This window comes from Chelmon rostratus, chromosome 2 (genome assembly GCF_017976325.1).
Source record: "Chelmon rostratus isolate fCheRos1 chromosome 2, fCheRos1.pri, whole genome shotgun sequence".
Taxonomy (NCBI): Eukaryota; Metazoa; Chordata; class Actinopteri; order Chaetodontiformes; family Chaetodontidae; genus Chelmon; species Chelmon rostratus.
This window is the reverse complement of record NC_055659.1, coordinates 14687105-14703415: the sequence shown is the minus strand read 5'-3', so window position 1 is coordinate 14703415 and position 16311 is coordinate 14687105. Positions and strand designations below refer to the sequence as shown.

The 16311-nt window shown below is 43.5% G+C and overlaps 1 protein-coding gene across 3 annotated transcripts in view; it reads left to right on the top strand.

Moving 5' to 3' along the window:
- The first annotated feature begins 1766 nt into the window (after positions 1–1766).
- Positions 1767–16311, top strand: part of LOC121612049 (SLIT-ROBO Rho GTPase-activating protein 3-like) — a 33606-nt gene continuing 19061 nt past the window's right edge. For all 3 annotated transcript variants that reach the window (XR_006007128.1, XM_041944807.1, XM_041944797.1), the window contains exons 1-4: positions 1767–2222; positions 9494–9689; positions 13797–13959; positions 15656–15718. Coding sequence is in view for 2 of the 3 variants with exons in the window: in XM_041944807.1 (XP_041800741.1) it covers positions 2156–2222; positions 9494–9689; positions 13797–13959; positions 15656–15718 (489 nt within the window). In the remaining variant the exon portion in view is untranslated. The remainder of the gene's footprint in view (positions 2223–9493; positions 9690–13796; positions 13960–15655; positions 15719–16311) is intronic.

Genomic DNA, 16311 nt, shown 5'->3' with positions numbered 1-16311 from the left:
AGTGAACATTAGGCATAATGCTGAATAAGTCCACCATAAAGAGTGCTGTACATTACATTTACACAGCGAGGGATCTTTATTAGCCTCCTGAAGGAGCCTAATGTTTTCGTAGATGTAGACCATGTGATGATCATTCCTCCTGTAAAGGCCTGTAAGTGGATGGTGTTAAAGTTTCCGTGGCCTACTTACACACAGCTTTTTCACATTATTTTCAAACCCAGCCCGACTTTTATCAGGCTCGCTCTGTGGCCAGAGGATTGGTGAGTTACATTTGCTCAGGAAATTAGAAGTTGAAGTGGAGATTGTGTGGTGAGAACTGAACGGCTCCCCCTGCAGATTTCTCCTGGGCTCTCTCCCAGCTTGACAGTAGCCCACAGATTTCCTGAGAACCGGGTGCGAAGGCCAGAGGGAGCGGGATCTCCTGCCGCAGTTCAAAATGCAAGCTTCGCACAGATAGGCTCAAAAAGAAAAGAAAAGAAAAGCGCTTCATTATCCCTGTCGTATACATCAGTTTAAATTGCTTTGACACAAAAACACAATTTGGGTAGCTGTCAAAGGCTTGGTGCACAGTTGCACTTGAGAAAATGATTTGACAGTATTTTTCACAAAGCTGTGCTGAAGTGAAGAGCACTGAGGGGGAAAGAGCAGGACAGAGTGACTCATTGAGCCATCCTGACTCTCTCTGGGGAGATACTCCATCTTTGTCAAAGTGTTGCAACTGTGTTGTGGAGGACGGGTTCAGCGGCTACACAGGTCATTTGTGACACCTCAGTTGCTTCCACTCAGAAAGAAGTTTCTGTCATTGGCAAGTGGTTGTCTGGCTCACACCCGAGAAAAATCCAAAACTGTGTAGGCACCTTTTTTTTTTGCTCATTTTTAAAAACCGATTGACGCTTTGGGTTATGTTTCCTAACATTTTCATTTCCTGTGTAATCTGGATAATTTGGTGAATTTGTGAAAGCAACATGAAACTGATCTGCATTTGATTTGCCAGCAGGCCACACAGTAACACCAGACACTGTGACAAGCTTTCAGCTCAACACTGGCGCTGCATGGGCAGGCATAACGGCAGATCTTTGCTGGGTTTTATCCAGAAATGCAATAAATTAGTTGATTAATCCACAACTATTTAGACTGCATTTTGTTTCTGTGAGGATTCAACGCTTTCCTTCGTCACACATGATAGTAAACTAAAAATTACTCTGACACTCAAACATCTCATAATTATGAGACTAAGATGATTTGATTTGTTTCTTCATATCTTAAATTTGAGATGTGAGATCACACATACTTCATATAATGAGGGTTCCAGCAACAACGAGCCAACATTTCTTACCATAATGCGTGTATTTTTGTCTGCATTGCAGTGTGAAGATGCCTGTATTTCATCCATGTTCAAACTGTTTTATGTTTTTAGGTTATCAACACATAACACAAGCCTAACATCCCTGTGTTCTGCAGTCAGCCTCAGTCTCATGTTACTGCTGCTGTCCTGGAAACAGGCATCAGATCCTGCTCACCAACAAACCATCTATGAACTCCGTCAGCTGTGGATTACAACATGTCTGCTCTCGGCAAAGGTTTGCATATCAGTTCACTCAGACAAATCTTAAATCATCCATGAGGAGAAAAGTGGTGAAGAAGGGAGGGGGTTGGGGGAGGAGTCTCACATTGACTTTCACGTCCATTCAGCCTTTTTCTGCGGCAGCATTGAACTTGTAGAGAGAGAGAAAGAGAGAGAGAGAGAGAGAGAGAGGGGGGGGGGGGAAGGCAGTCTGGACAGTGTTGTGCAGAAGGGGCTCGGCGCTATTCTCGCAGAGGCTGCCATAGCTGCTGCTGCTCTGAGTGAAATGTACATCAAACGTGAGTTGTTTTCCGATTCACTGAGGAGCGCTACTGAAGAGGAGTGGTCAGGGACCGAGATCTTCACGCACTTTTAGGCTTGCGCCGTCGCCGTGAACGCAGCGCCGCAGACCTCCGCACCGCCTCAAGTGCGTTCAATCGCCGAAGTTGTGTCGAGCGGGCGATGGTTCGCGTCTGATCGTTGCTCAACTCTCCGGAGAGGACTGCGGACAGGGCGCTGCATTGTGGCAACCGAGACGCAGACTCCTGCCCGAGGATTGCACGATCCGTCGCCCCCCACCCCCTCCAAAAAATGTCATCTCAGGGCAAAGTCAAGAAGGACAAAGAGATTATTGCCGAATATGAGACCCAAGTGAAAGGTTGGTACCGCGAGGGCCCGCTCGGATTGTTATTCTGTGTGTGTGGAGCCACTATTGCGTAACTTAACCACACTGCTTTATATGGCTTTCTGTGTGCAGTGCTGTGGGGTGGGACGCATTCATAGTTGGGGATGACAGTCATGTATTCTGCACATATGTCATAAATTCACGTCATTTTGACTCAACCATTAACTCTGACTGTTTTGGGATAGGGCTATCACTCGAATCCAGCGATACAGTCATTAAGATGAGTGTCAGCTCTCTGAACATGCCTAGCCCTGCTTGGTTGGCCATGCAATCTTCTGGATTTGATGGTTTGTATGAAAGTGCAGCTGCTGTTTGTATCAGACTGTCCTGATGCTGCACAGCCAGCAAGGGAATTCACCTTGGACAGTCTTTCCAATAGGCTGGAGGTCATGCACCTCAGGTACAGGGTGCTCCTGCAGGAGACCTCTGGGTGCACTGTACAACTTCTCCCTCGAAAGAAAGGTTTAAATTTCCATTGAAGCGTGTGGCTTTATTTTAAAAGACAATAAAGTGAGAGATGAGTGTTTACCTGACACTCCAGGACAAAGTGTAGTACGGAGGGAGAGGGAAATGCTCGAAAAGATCACACAGCAAACAGTTCAGAAAGTCCATAAATAATGTATGCTGTCTGTATGAATTATGAACCATGAAAGGATTTTACTGTCTGCCGCTAAATATGTGACTGGATAAACCACCCAGAGAGAGAGGGGAGAGAGAGTGAGGCACACTGACGCTGTGTTGCCGCAGACTGAGCAGGATGTATGGGCTGTCTTATCAGATTTTTAGAGACAACTTCAGGCAGTGTCAACTCAAACACTTCTGTGCATCACCCTTGCACAGTTGTGGTTTTGCTCAGTGTCATGTATCAGGTTTTTTTCGCAGAGACAGAGCATAGGCCTCCTTCTAGAATAAGTTGCCATTTTAAACCAGGATAACTCAGTGCTGTGCATGGGGTTTTAATACTTGCTTCGTGGATGCTTAATGCTTCATGGACTATAATAATGTTTGTGTGCAGTGAAGCTAATTGATTCAGTATAAAGCAGGACAACTCAGATTGTCCTTGTCCTATATGTAGTCACAGGGTGCAGTAACTCTGCTCAGACCTGCAAAATCACCCAGCAGGACTACAGACCTCTAAATGGCCAAAGAGGTGCCTTGACTTGGGCAGACAGATTAAAACTTTGCCCGTGAGCTGGTGGTGTTTGTCGGCGTCTAAAACTTCGTTGTATAACTAGACAGTTTCTGTTTAGTTAAAAGAAAATGCCTATTTGCCTTCTTCCCGACAGTTAAAGGTATAATATGCAACATTTCTATATTAAAATATCTAAGCACAACTAGACCTATGCTACATACTTTGTTGAGTTGAGTACTTACATTATTCCAAATGTTCAGACCCAGAAAATCCAAAATTTTAGTCATATTAACGGTGTGTTGCATTTGGTCGCCTCCAATGGCGACTTGGGTAACATCAGATGTTAAGCCAGAGAGCAGGGAAGGGAGCCAGTAAATGTGACTAAATGTAATGTGAATAAAACTTTAATACGTTACGTTGCCTGTAAACATCCCCGCCTGAGTCATGTCAGACAGATTTTCATCAACAGTGGAGTTGTTGATGAACAGTGAAAACAACAACTCCCATGATTCCACGCAACTTCACGACGTCGTCAAATGACGTACTGTGCGTTTGAAGGCAAAGGGCATGAAAATAATAATGTTAAAAATGAATGAAATGAAAGTTAAATGAAAAGATCAAATCCATTCTCACTTCTGTCCGCTAAATATGAAGCTACAGTTAGCAGCCAGCCAGGTTAGCAAACGACAGAGGGCAGAAGAAAAGCAGCTAGCTTATTTCTTGGCCGGCTGCGGTGACTTCCTGATGTCAACAAGAAAAGTGAGGTAAAAACCACAACTTGATGTTTTTACACATTTTTGAACAGACTTAAAAAAAAGAAAAAAGAGACATATTGTGTTAATTGGTGAGTGGTGAGAGCCAGGCTAGCTCTTTCCCCCGTTTCCAGTCTTTAAGCTAAGCTAAGCTAACTGGCTGCTGGTTGTAGCTTCATATTGAACATGAGAGTCAATCCTCACTTCTAACTTGGAAAGAAAGCAAATAAGCATAGTTCCCAAAAGGTTTTACTTTTGCTTAAAACGTTTGACTTTTATTTTTTCATTTGATGGCTGTTAACATCAAAGTTTCTTTGCGATTTCATTTTCACTTTGATATCATAGCCGTGTCTGCATGAGTTTTTTCTTATACATTTTGCAGCAGTCACAGGTTTAAACATCCTCCTTTGTTTGTCCTACTGTAATATTATTTCCCTGTGAGTTACAGATGTTTTCGTCTGAAACATGTAATATCAGTGTTGATGAAGTCATTATGTGGAAGTATTTGGAAATATGTCACCAAAGCCTGATTTTCCTGTCACAGACTTTATTTAGACCTCACTGATGTCGTACATGCACGGAGCAAAAATGACCGAAGCTCGTTAATGTGTGTGGAATGAAGGGTATGATTAGTATTTTGCAGATGGAGGTGTTCTTCACTTTCTCCCTGTCACTCTCTGGGTGTGTCTGTTTATTTGTTTTAACTCCTTCACTCTCTCACTCTCACTCTCTCACCCTCTCCCTCTGGTCTCCACACCAGCTTTGTGGCTGTGAGAGAGCCATCACAGCTCAGTCTCTCGTCTCAGTTTCAGGAAAAGCTTTTAAGCTGACATCTTAAGCTCATTTGCAAACTGGGCTCAGATCAGTTCGGAGCTGTGGGGGCTTTACTCTGACACTGACACTGGCCTCCAATAATGCAGAGTTGCTGACTGCACAGCGGTTCAATCAGGCACAAACCTAATGCACTTTGCAGTGTTTTTAACATGCCACATTTGAGCAGTGTGTTCTCAGTCACATTTGAGCGATGATTGTTGGTGTGCTGGTGTGTATTTTGAGCTCAAAGCGTTACAGGTCTGGGCCTGTATTTTGCAATTATTGTCACATGCCATCCCTGATTCATTGATGACTGAAGAGTCACTCACTGACAGGAGATACTGCTTAGTATCATTACACTAAGTCACCGTTTAGTCATTATCAGCAGCTAAATGTTTTTTGTTTGTGACCATTATATGATTTGTCTTCCTGATTAATGTGGGTTTCCTTCTGCAGTGTACTTTGCATTTGAGTAACACTAATATTTTTCCCTTTAAAGAGTGCAGTCGACCAGCCTGAGGGATTTCAGCTTCGTGCAAAACACAGAGAAATGAGGGGATGCCCTTCATCATGCATCACACTGTACTTTTAGCTGTAGGCCACATTATCTTTAATGCCATTTGATCTGTTTGGAGCCTAGCCGCTTTAGTCTCATGCTCAAATTGCTCTAATAGAGCACATCATAAACTGTTTATTGTAAGAGTTGCTGCTGCTAAGGAAACATATAATGTGTTGTTTGTGCAGTATGTATTTACATGGATATCTGGCCCTAAAACATTATAAAAATAATTGAAATTTAAAAAAGCGTGTGACATTTGAACATTTGTAATATTTTTGTTTTAAAGATTAAATTTTCTTATGCTGGCTTGATAGCAACTATAGGCACCATGTTCAGAAGCACAGACACACCCCTCTGTGTGCAGCCGTCATAAAGAAAGAATGCTTAGACTGATACTGTCATGAAATGTCACGGTAGCGTTACGACAGTGAAACAATATCTTTGTTTCCAGTGTCTTGGAAACAAAGTATGTGAGACACAGTTGCTGTGTTGACAGATGCATACCCACAGTTGAGAGATTTAAAGCGAAAACTGCTTGGAATTCTGCCCACTACGTCCTGGATTTTCCTGTCCTGTGGTTGCACGAATTGCGATTCCTTTTCCTGTCAGAGATATTTGTATGGCGAGAGGGAGAGAAGGAAACGTGAACTCAAGCAAATAGACTGTAAAGGCATACCATAGCCATTACTGCATTCAGAAGACAAGTGTTCACAGAACACAGCCTTGATTTGTACCAAATTATGTCAACGTGTCAGTCTGGGTTAGGCCACATGTGACTAGCCACGCATGGCTAACTGCAGACACAGCCCCAGACACTGCTCCTGGCCATTTCAATAGCTGTGCTAGGCTAATTTGAGGAGGCTACTGTGGTGACAAGGACTCTTGACTATGTGATTTTTGGTGCTTTCTGTTGCAGCCTAACTGGCAACCCTGAGAGGCGACAGTGACCAATATTTTCCCCCAATTTCATTACATTATCTGTTAGAGATCCAGATGTGTAGCCACTGCAGATGTGCTGGGTTTGAACTTCAGGGTGAAAGAGAAGTTCAAGGCTTCATAGCAGCTTTACTTTTCTATGGCATAAACCTTCAGACAGTAATCATATATGACTAAAGGACGTAGATGATGTAAATTCTGTGTTTGGGTGTCTTGGTTTTAGATTCATGTATTTAAAAAAACATCATCTGTATCACACTGTTGGGCATCGGTATCCCAAATGCTCAATCACAACCAGATCGGTGACTTAAGCAGCTGGACGAGCTCCTGTCTTTGTTTTTATTCTGCATCAAGTTTCTGGAAGCAATTCATTTATGCTCCAAATGCATGTTAAAGTCACCAGAAAATACCAGGATGTTAACCATATGAGTTAACCGTAGGAGTGAGACAAACATTACAAATGGGTAAAGTCCTATTAGTGAAAATTCCACAAGCCTTTGGGTGTGGAACATTTTATTCATTTTGGATGCACACTGTTCACAGGCAGAGAACCCGGTGTAGCATATGCCCCTGCATTTCATTTAGAGACATCTGTACTATTGTGCACGATAAAAAGATGGAGAAGAGACTGCATTTAGCTTTTCAGGCTTAATTCTCCGTATATTATTCACTTGAATTCCTTGCCAGCTTCCTCGTAATTATGCATCACTCTGCAAAGGCTTGAATCATTCATCGAATGTAGTGCAGTGTTGCACAGTCCCTAGTAACAGTTTTAAGTTCTAAAAATAACATGCTCACAGGAGAGCAAATGCAAATATCATGAGTCTATTTGGTGTCTTGCTGATAAAATGATGCAGTTAAATCAATTTAGGTTTGCTCACTGTATTGTCTGCTCCTTTTTTCGTCACTGCAGGATTAAAAGTGATTAAAGTCACACAGGCCAACAAATTGTGTTGTTCTGGGATCTATTTTCGCACAGGAGCGCATCACAGTGATTATTTTGAACTTGATTGCTGCCTCGTTCATCAGCACAGGCTGTTTATTGAGTATTTCTAAGCAGAGAAAGTTGCCCTTGTCCTTGGCCATTATGCTAAGAGACTGACTGCTGCGACTGTCAGAACAGGGAACCGGCCTGCTCTCATTGAGATGCCTCCAGAGGCATGTAACCAGGCAACTGGGCAACTGTGGGGACCATGAGGGGTACATTTCCAAACAGCAAGGGACTACATATTTACTCTGTCCTTCTCCCTCTTGCTCGTTCATTCACATTTTCACTCACACACTCGCAGATGATGGGGGAGGCATTTTTTTTTAAATCCTTTATTCTGCATACAGAAACAGCATTTAGATGTGAACAAAAGGGCTTTTCTTCTTCCGGGCCATCTTTTCCATTGATAAATTTTCAACACAGTCCCTTTCTGTGCACAGCAATTGTGTGCATGGTTGAAACAGTTTGTCATAATGGAATCTTCAGCCATCTCAGTGTTGCTCAACTACTTTGTAATGTCTTGAAGAGAGAGAAGGCCTTGTTTTTTTCCCCTTGTGTTTCTGTGTGTGTGTATGTGTGTGTGTTTGTGAGTGTGTATAATCCACAGATGTGAGCTCACCAGTATGTTAACTTAGCATAGTACGGTACGTCTGCACTAACTTCAGTTGCTCTGTGGGAGATCTGTCATATTATTGTTGGGGTTTTTGATGAGGCTGGGCAGTAATTTAAAATGCTTGTGTATTGATGCGATGATCTGAGCGTGTGGTGTAATTGCTCTTCAAATTTCTGTCATCCACACCGATGATTTTAGACAAGCTAAAATGAAAAGCAAATAAGTTACTGAAGCTTTTGTGCAAATGGAAGAGTTTCTGTCTTATGTACGGAATGACAACAGATTAATTTATTCTTATCTGCATCAGTTTCCTTATTGTGATGAATGTAGATATCTGGAAAACATCCACATCAATATCCTGAAAGCGATGTCAACCATATCACTCAGCCCTACAGGGTCTGACATGATTTATGGTTTGTCTCCAGCCACACATTCAGCAGCCACTTAGCCACTGGATTTATGGCAGCCTCGCAATAAACAGTATATGGATGAAATAAAATGTTATTTGTGTTCCTTTTCAGCGTCACTGTAAGACCATAAAAGTGATGTTATTACTCCAGTGGACGTTTTTATCACCTGAAATCCCAGAGGTGTTTAGGTACAGCCAACCGCCAGTACAAGCTGCCCAACATGGAGTCTGTGGATATTTTGATACTATACTGTTAACACACAAGCAACAACAGTGAAACTTTCAGCACAGATGAAAGTAAATTAATGTAAACCCAACTTTTCCCAAAGAGGGTTTTTTTTTTTTGTAAATTTGCATCTCAGTGCTTTATTACAACGTAAAGCACTTAGTTTAGAGAAGTATTTGCAAATATAACGTCAACCTTATTTTTGAAAATTTAGACCAAAGCATAATTCTTCCTCATTCTCAGACTGTGAATAGGAGCAGCGAGTTTCCAAACCTCATAAGCAGAAAACCTCAGCGTGCTTGTAATCGAAAGAATGCCTGCAATTTGTTTTTTCAAGACAAACTTCTCTGAAGGCTCGCTCAGCACAATGCATTTTGAGAAGCTGACCTATTTTATATTTTTCCGTGCTGTCTGCTGCAATCATCAGACATGCATCTCATGTGCACGTGTGCTACCCCAGCGTTTAGACACCCCCACGCTCCCTCCCTCCCACTGCACGCACACACACACACACACACACACACACACACACACACACACACACACACACACATCAGACAAATGCACTTTGACATCCAGTTTTATCCAATTATGATGACTTTGTTGTTCTATTAGCGCTTATGCTTGACCGTATCCTCACATATTTGTATTAACTACATTACGTGCTGTTCTCAGTCCGCTGTTGAGGGATTGTGGGTTAAATGCTGACCTCCAGCATTGTTTGGCAGGCAGAAGTGAGGCCCAGCATGTAAGCCCACTTCCCCAGAGAGGCACTATGTGTTCTGAAGGTGGTCTCCCTTTTTTTTTGATACGCAGAGATCCGTAACCAGCTGGTGGAGCAGTTCCGTTGTCTGGAGCAGCAGTCCGAGTCTCGGCTGCAGCTGCTGCAGGACCTGCAGGAGTTCTTCCGTCGAAAGGCCGAGCTCCAGCTCGAGTACTCCAGAGGCCTGGACAAACTGGCCGAGCGCTACTCTGCCAAGATCCGCACCTCCAGAGAGCACCAGCACTTCAAGTGAGTCTCCCCACTGTCCTGTCTGCTGAGCACCATATGGAAAGCCTTGACTGCCGAGTAACTGCTAGATATTTCATACTGATCACTGGCACGGCACAGAGAGGTGGAAAAAGACAGAGGAGGGATAAGCTACAAAAAGGAGAAGAGGGATAAAAGCAGAAGAAATGACCTGAAATGAAGCCAGGGCCAGGGAAGCTTGTGGCCTCAGGCTGCTGTGTTTCTCCCAACTAGGTCAGGCTCTTTATCCCCCACCCCCCCAGCTTTTTTTCAATGTGGCTGTCGTTTCATTTCCATTCTCAAGCAACCTCACGCTAGACCGCTACCCAAACACTCATATTTTCTCAATGGACACAGAAAATTAGGAGTCTGAAGAAAGCATCATTATGGGCCAGTTTACTCAGATCGACTTGAACTGCTATGAATCTTTGTGTGAGGGAAATCTGTGGTCACGCAGCAAACATACCCCCCAGCATGTTGAGGAATTCCTGCTCAGATGCTCTGACCAGCCTGCAGCTGGCTGCGACTTTTAGATCATTTTCTAGCTGTGTATGCATGTCCGCGTGTCCACGAGTGTGTTCATTTAAAACCTTTTAATGTAAAAGTTATCTCTCCACCTTGGAAACAGACCAGTAAAGGCTGCCAGATGTGTTTGAAAGCTCCAGAAAAAGTGGACGCTGAGTTAAGATTAATTCGTCAAATTAGAGTCAATTTGAAGAATCTACTCGTTTCTAATACGCAGTGTTAAGGTTTTGAATTAACACGGCAGGAAATTGAACTCACCTTAAAACACTACAGTACCAATGGTAATTGATTTGTAGGCAGGCGCACACCCTTTCATGTGACCTGGCTGTGTCAGTCATGTGTAACAAACCCGCTGGTTTATTCAGGAGAGGTCTCTCCGTCTCTCTTTCAGTCTCTCCGGCCAATTGGACGTGAAGCGTAATCGCGGCGGAGACCTCCCTGTCACTGACAAATGGAGCGTTTCCTCAAAGGGAGACCCCTGCAAGAGAGTCACATTGCATGACTTCTCTCTACACCCTACTGTCCCAGATTCTCCCCCGTCACATTAAATGGTCATCATTATATCTCTCTGTCAAAGGCTAGATTCATACTCAGACTACAATGGACCGGCTAAGTCTCTATCATTAATAATCCCACGTGGTCTTCTCTTCTGAAGTTTCAGGGCTGGCTCTGCACTCCCTCATTTAATTTTTCCTTTTTGCAGTGAGCAGTGCCCCTCTTTCTTATCCGTGAACCTGACAGATTTTCATTTCTGGTGTCATATCTGATAAAGGGGCTGGCAGGAGATTGTCAAACCCTCCTGCAATGGACTGGCTGCAGCAAAAACATCATTATGAGAGAACATGACTCTGTGGACCTTTTTTGAAAAGACAATTTGTATCCAACGTGTTTTACAGCAGTTAATAGATGCATTATGTGTTGTCGGCTAGTTGTACTTCAGTCGGCTGGTGCATTCTACATTAGACTTTATCACAGAACGGGTATTGCTCTACTTTTTGTAGGCCGTCAGGTTCAAAAACCTCGCTCTGTCATCTTCCATGACCAGTTTTACATCAACTCCTTTGTGTCCTGAACACTACATTCTCATCCTTATTCAAGAGCAGCCAACCACCAAAGAGTTGAAGTCAGGTTGCTGGCATCCCATGTACACGATCAAACACCTGCTCCTCTTGAAAGCAGGGCCTATAGGGATGGCGTGTTCATGTTTTTTTATCAAAGTGTTAAAGGATGAAAGGGAGAGCAGAGAGAAGATGCTGATGTCCGGTGTTCCTTTAGCATCACAGGCGCAGCTCTTTTAACTCGATGCACAACTTTTCAGAATGCTGCTCTGTTGTATGAAGTTTGTGCTGCTTTTTCAACATCGTTCCTCCAGACAGAAGGGTAGAGCCATGAACTAAACTAGAGTGTCAACACTCAGCAGGAGAAGCCAAGTGAGAACCGAACAGCAATTTCATAGAATATAAAATTACAGATGTGGAATTTAGACCCGGAGCAAAGACAGATGGTGTACATGTAAAAATGAGAGCTCGGATGTGGACTGACAGACTGTGGTTTGAACTTCTGAAAAGAGTCATGCAACTTAACATATTTTGGTATTAAGGCCAGTTTCTGATTCAATTTCAGCATTGTTTTGGATGCACGGAGGGCCCACATGATCTCTTGTCTTTGTCATAGTGCGGAAGCCAGCATTAGCTGAAGATTAGAGTGAGCTGCAGCAAGACAGGAAAACAGCCCCATTTCACTTCAAAAAGAAAATGAAAGCGTGAAAAAAAATCTCGGCTGGGATAAAAATGATCAAAGTTTTGAAGCAGTTGACAGAAAACAAGTCAGGACTACTCTTTTTAATGTGATCTTCAGAACTGAGATTAGAGTCAAAAATAACTGCTGCATGTCTGACTCGAGCTTCAGTCGAAGATACTGCTGCGGATCAGTTTTCCATCATATGATTTGCAGAGAGACCAACAAATGATCTGTAATTCAGAATAATTTATTAGACGTTGATTTATAGACAACATTTAATCCCGTATCATATAGTTTTTGTCATTGGTAGATGATTTACAATCAGCATGTTCGTAGGAACAAATGCAATGAGTGTGCATTTTTTGACCAGCAGATGCAAATACAGAATCATTAATGGCCCAGAATATAACCTTGAGTTTCTCGTTGCCTGAAAATAGCAATAACGAATGTGCAGTTACTTGGATCAAGTGAAAAATGTCTGATAGAACCTTATGAGTTCAGTTGTGAAAAGTATTATGATTACAGCCTTGTGAATTAAATAGACTGTAATGTTTGTACTGTAGGGACAAGATTCTTCAGTTGGATTGTTTATCAGTTGCTGTATGGCTGCTTTAAATGCTTCCTCAACCAGGAACCAGACGGTAGAAATCTTTAAAGGCAGCTTTCAGTGTGGCAGATTGCTAGAGAATAGCTAGTGATGTGTTAATGGAGGTAATAGCTCGCCCACTAACCATTCATGAAAGTCACTTGGCCACATCATAATAACTGCATCACCTTCCTCTTGAGTTTGCCTCTTGAGGTTTATGGTTGCTGCAGGTGGAGCTCTATGCTGTGTTCTGGCAGCCAGTGTCAGTGTTTGCAATGCTTTCTTGTCAAAACACGGAGGAGTGGGCAGCCTTATATTTCCAAGTCACAAGCAACATAATAGCATTCTGTTTGACAGGGAAAAGAATGGCTTTTTTAATATATATATAAATTCAAGCTCTCAATTAAAGAGATAATCGTGGCAGCTCTGCTCTGCAAACTAAAACAGTTCGTTACTCTTCCTCTCGCTGCTGACAGCTCAAGTGATATGATAAATGTTTCATGGGTGCAAATCAGCAGAGATGGCTATCAGGGCGTGAACTTCCTTTTGAGCATCCTCTTCCCGATCAACAACGACTTGCAAAGTGTTAAAATCATTCATCTTCACTTCACCCTTCTCCCTCTCACCAGCCATTAAAGGAGGAATAAAGTGTGCGTTGGATCGGATCGCGGCACAGGTCAGCCGTCAGCCAATGGCAAAAAGTGTTTCTGCGCGCAACTGTCGAGCAGGCTGTGCGTCAAAAGTAAAATGATGCAGCATTTTTATGTCGAAGTCACAGTTGTTGGAGGTCAGAAAAAAACAGTTGAATGCTCTTCAAAGACAAAAGATGAAGACAAACTCTTTGGTGTGAGGATAATTGAACTCACATGCTCCCTCGAGCAAGGAAGCAAGTGCAGTCAGCATGCCTTGTGTGTGTTTGTGTGTGTATGTGTGCGTGTGTGTGTGCGTGCACAGCTGCCCCCTTTTTTGCTGATTCCTCACCACATGTGCAGTGACCCTTCCATCTCTAATATGTAAAGCCCCAGTACTGCTACCAATGGATCGAATGTAAGATCTGTGCAGTCTTTAAGAAGGTCCTCATCCTGTTTTATGCTTAAGTACACGGACATAATACCTGCTAAAGACTGAGTTCAAAGCATTTTGATAAGAGATGAAGTAGTCATGCAACATTTAGTATGTTTTTTCTTACTTATGGCTAAACGCAATGTCTTAATGTTGCAGTTGCGTTGGTTTTCATCGTATCTCCTTTGCTGTTTCAGAAAGGACCAGAATCTCGTGTCCACTGTGAACTGCTGGTATTTGGTCTTGGACCAGACCAGGCGGGAGAGCAGAGACCACGCCACTCTCAGCGACATCTACAACAACAACGTCATTGTCCGTCTGGCACACGTGGGCGAGGATGTCATCAGACTTTTCAAAAAGGTCAGAATCGGAATGAAATGGATGAGGGCACGTAACCCCGACCGTGACTAACGCACACAGTCACCGGTCTTATCTGCTCCAACCGCATGACTGAGGCCCACAGCTGGGAGCTTGACGCCACACCAACAAAAATATGTAAAAATATGTTAAAACGTATCAGTACGAACAGTATATTTCATGCTGTATGGTTCTCGTACAGCAGGGCATGTGGTTAGATGTACTGTATCATTGTCTCAGTGACATTTATGCCTCGGTTACAATACACTTACAATATACAAGGTTGCTGCAGCCACTTTATAGTCTGGTTTGAAATAATGGCCATTAGGTTGATGCCCGGCAGACTATTCCCAGCCATCAGTAAGGTTTTAGCTGCCGAAAATTGCACCACTTTAGCCTTCCAGTAGATGCTGGCTATTCTGAGAGTACAGAGCGTGTACAGTAAAGTGACACACGGTTGGTGAGAGATTACATTTCTCTGTCTAACCTCCCCCATTCATCCTGTGTGTTGTCATTCTCCATATCATGCTCAGCTTGCTCGCCATTTCAGATCACCAACCTTTTTTTTTTTGACGGTCTTTACACCTCATCACCCTTGTCGCCTGTACTCCTACTCACTTCATGTCACACCAGATTCACATTAAATAGGAATCATTCAGCAACTTGCAGAGAGAAGGTGATGTAACTTATTTACTTTGTTCGAAGTCTTACATCCTAGAACATATTTATGTGACGCTCTTGCCCCCGCTTATGCTCTCACATCTCATACACGTAAGGCATATGCTTAATGTATGGCACGCGTGAGAATAGCAGAGCGCCTGTGTTGCGGGGTTTGTGACGAACAATCTGCCTCGGGGATCTTAGCTCGGCCTCGTTTGACAGCTGCAGGAGTCTGCAGTAACTTATTTCCTCTAGGGGGCTCTGCCCTGTCACGATGGGAGCCTCGATGAGAATGGGGTGGCTTGCAGCCAGCGCGACGGGGAGGACTAAAAACTCCCTGCAGAAGAAACTGTCTCCCTCTGCAAGAAGTTAGCTCAATTTGGGACAAAGTTCTCCAAAACAATAATCCTGTAATGCTGTAGCATCCTGGTTCAGCTGCAGTGCAGCCTCACTGCTAATGAATTACACATGCGGGGAAGGGAATGAATCAAGTCTGGTGTTTGTTAAGTCAAAGTTTAAATGTACTGAATGTGCTGTAATTTAATTCTTGTCACATGTGAAAATGCAGTGGTCGCTGTTTTGACAAGCGGCCCCTGAGCGGTGGCAAAAAAAAAAAACAAGATTGATTGGGCTAAGTGTCGCTCCATATCCCCTCAACAGGATTTCCAGAGTCACTCTCCACTGGCCACATTCCTCCTCTCGGACTATAAGCCCTTTCATGGGACATGTCCAATTCATCATTGGCTCTTAGCCCCAGTAACTGAGCTGAAACTGTGACACAGCTCCTTGGGAAATGTTCTACAGTTACTGCACTGTTCTATTTTTGTCTGCATGTGCACTTTGGGCATTGTATTAGATCTTTTCTGGTGCAGCGTAATGACAGCATTTCAACGCCTGCTGACATCCCTCACATACAAAATATAAGCGGCATACAACCTCAAAGTTTTTCACTTCTGTGGAGGAAGTTCTCTTAAATAGTTAGTCTTAGATGTCTCAGTACCTCGCCTTTGAAACTATCACCTGTTTTTCTCTTCTGCAGAGCAAAGACATCGGGGTGCAGATGCACGAGGAGTTAGTGAAAGTCACCAATGAGCTCTACACGGTGAGTTGTACCACTGCCCTGTCATGCCCAACCTTTCTTTGGCTACACCAGCCGGCCTGCTCTGCCTCTGGCTCGTCAGTCCTGAGCCCGAGCTTTTTTCAGACCTGAACCTGTAACCTGTGAAGCAGCTGGCCTGACACTGCACACGGCAGATATGCCTTATCAGCAGTGCACCCTCTAACAGGTCATTTCTTCCTTCTCCTGAGGTTGTGAAAGTAGAAAATTAGCATTCTTCCTCCCACCGTGAGCTCCTACATCTGCTTGAAGGGGAGAGCGTTCTTGCCCCCGGCTGTGCTTCGAGCAGACTCAGCAGTCTGTGCTGCAGTGGTGCACTGTGCTCACAGCAAACACGAGCTGCTGTATTACTTTCACCTAACGTTACATGTAATCACATGCATCTGTTTGTGTGTTGGTAACAGCTGTCACTGTCTATTCTTTATATATGTTGTGTTGCACATAATACTCGGGACACCCCATGTGGAAACCCGTACGCACACATGACATTAGGCTTACGGAAACATAGCAGAAACAGCTGTGATTCATTTGGCTGATGAAAATGAAGCAATGCAGTGATATCATCCTCAGTGTGGTAC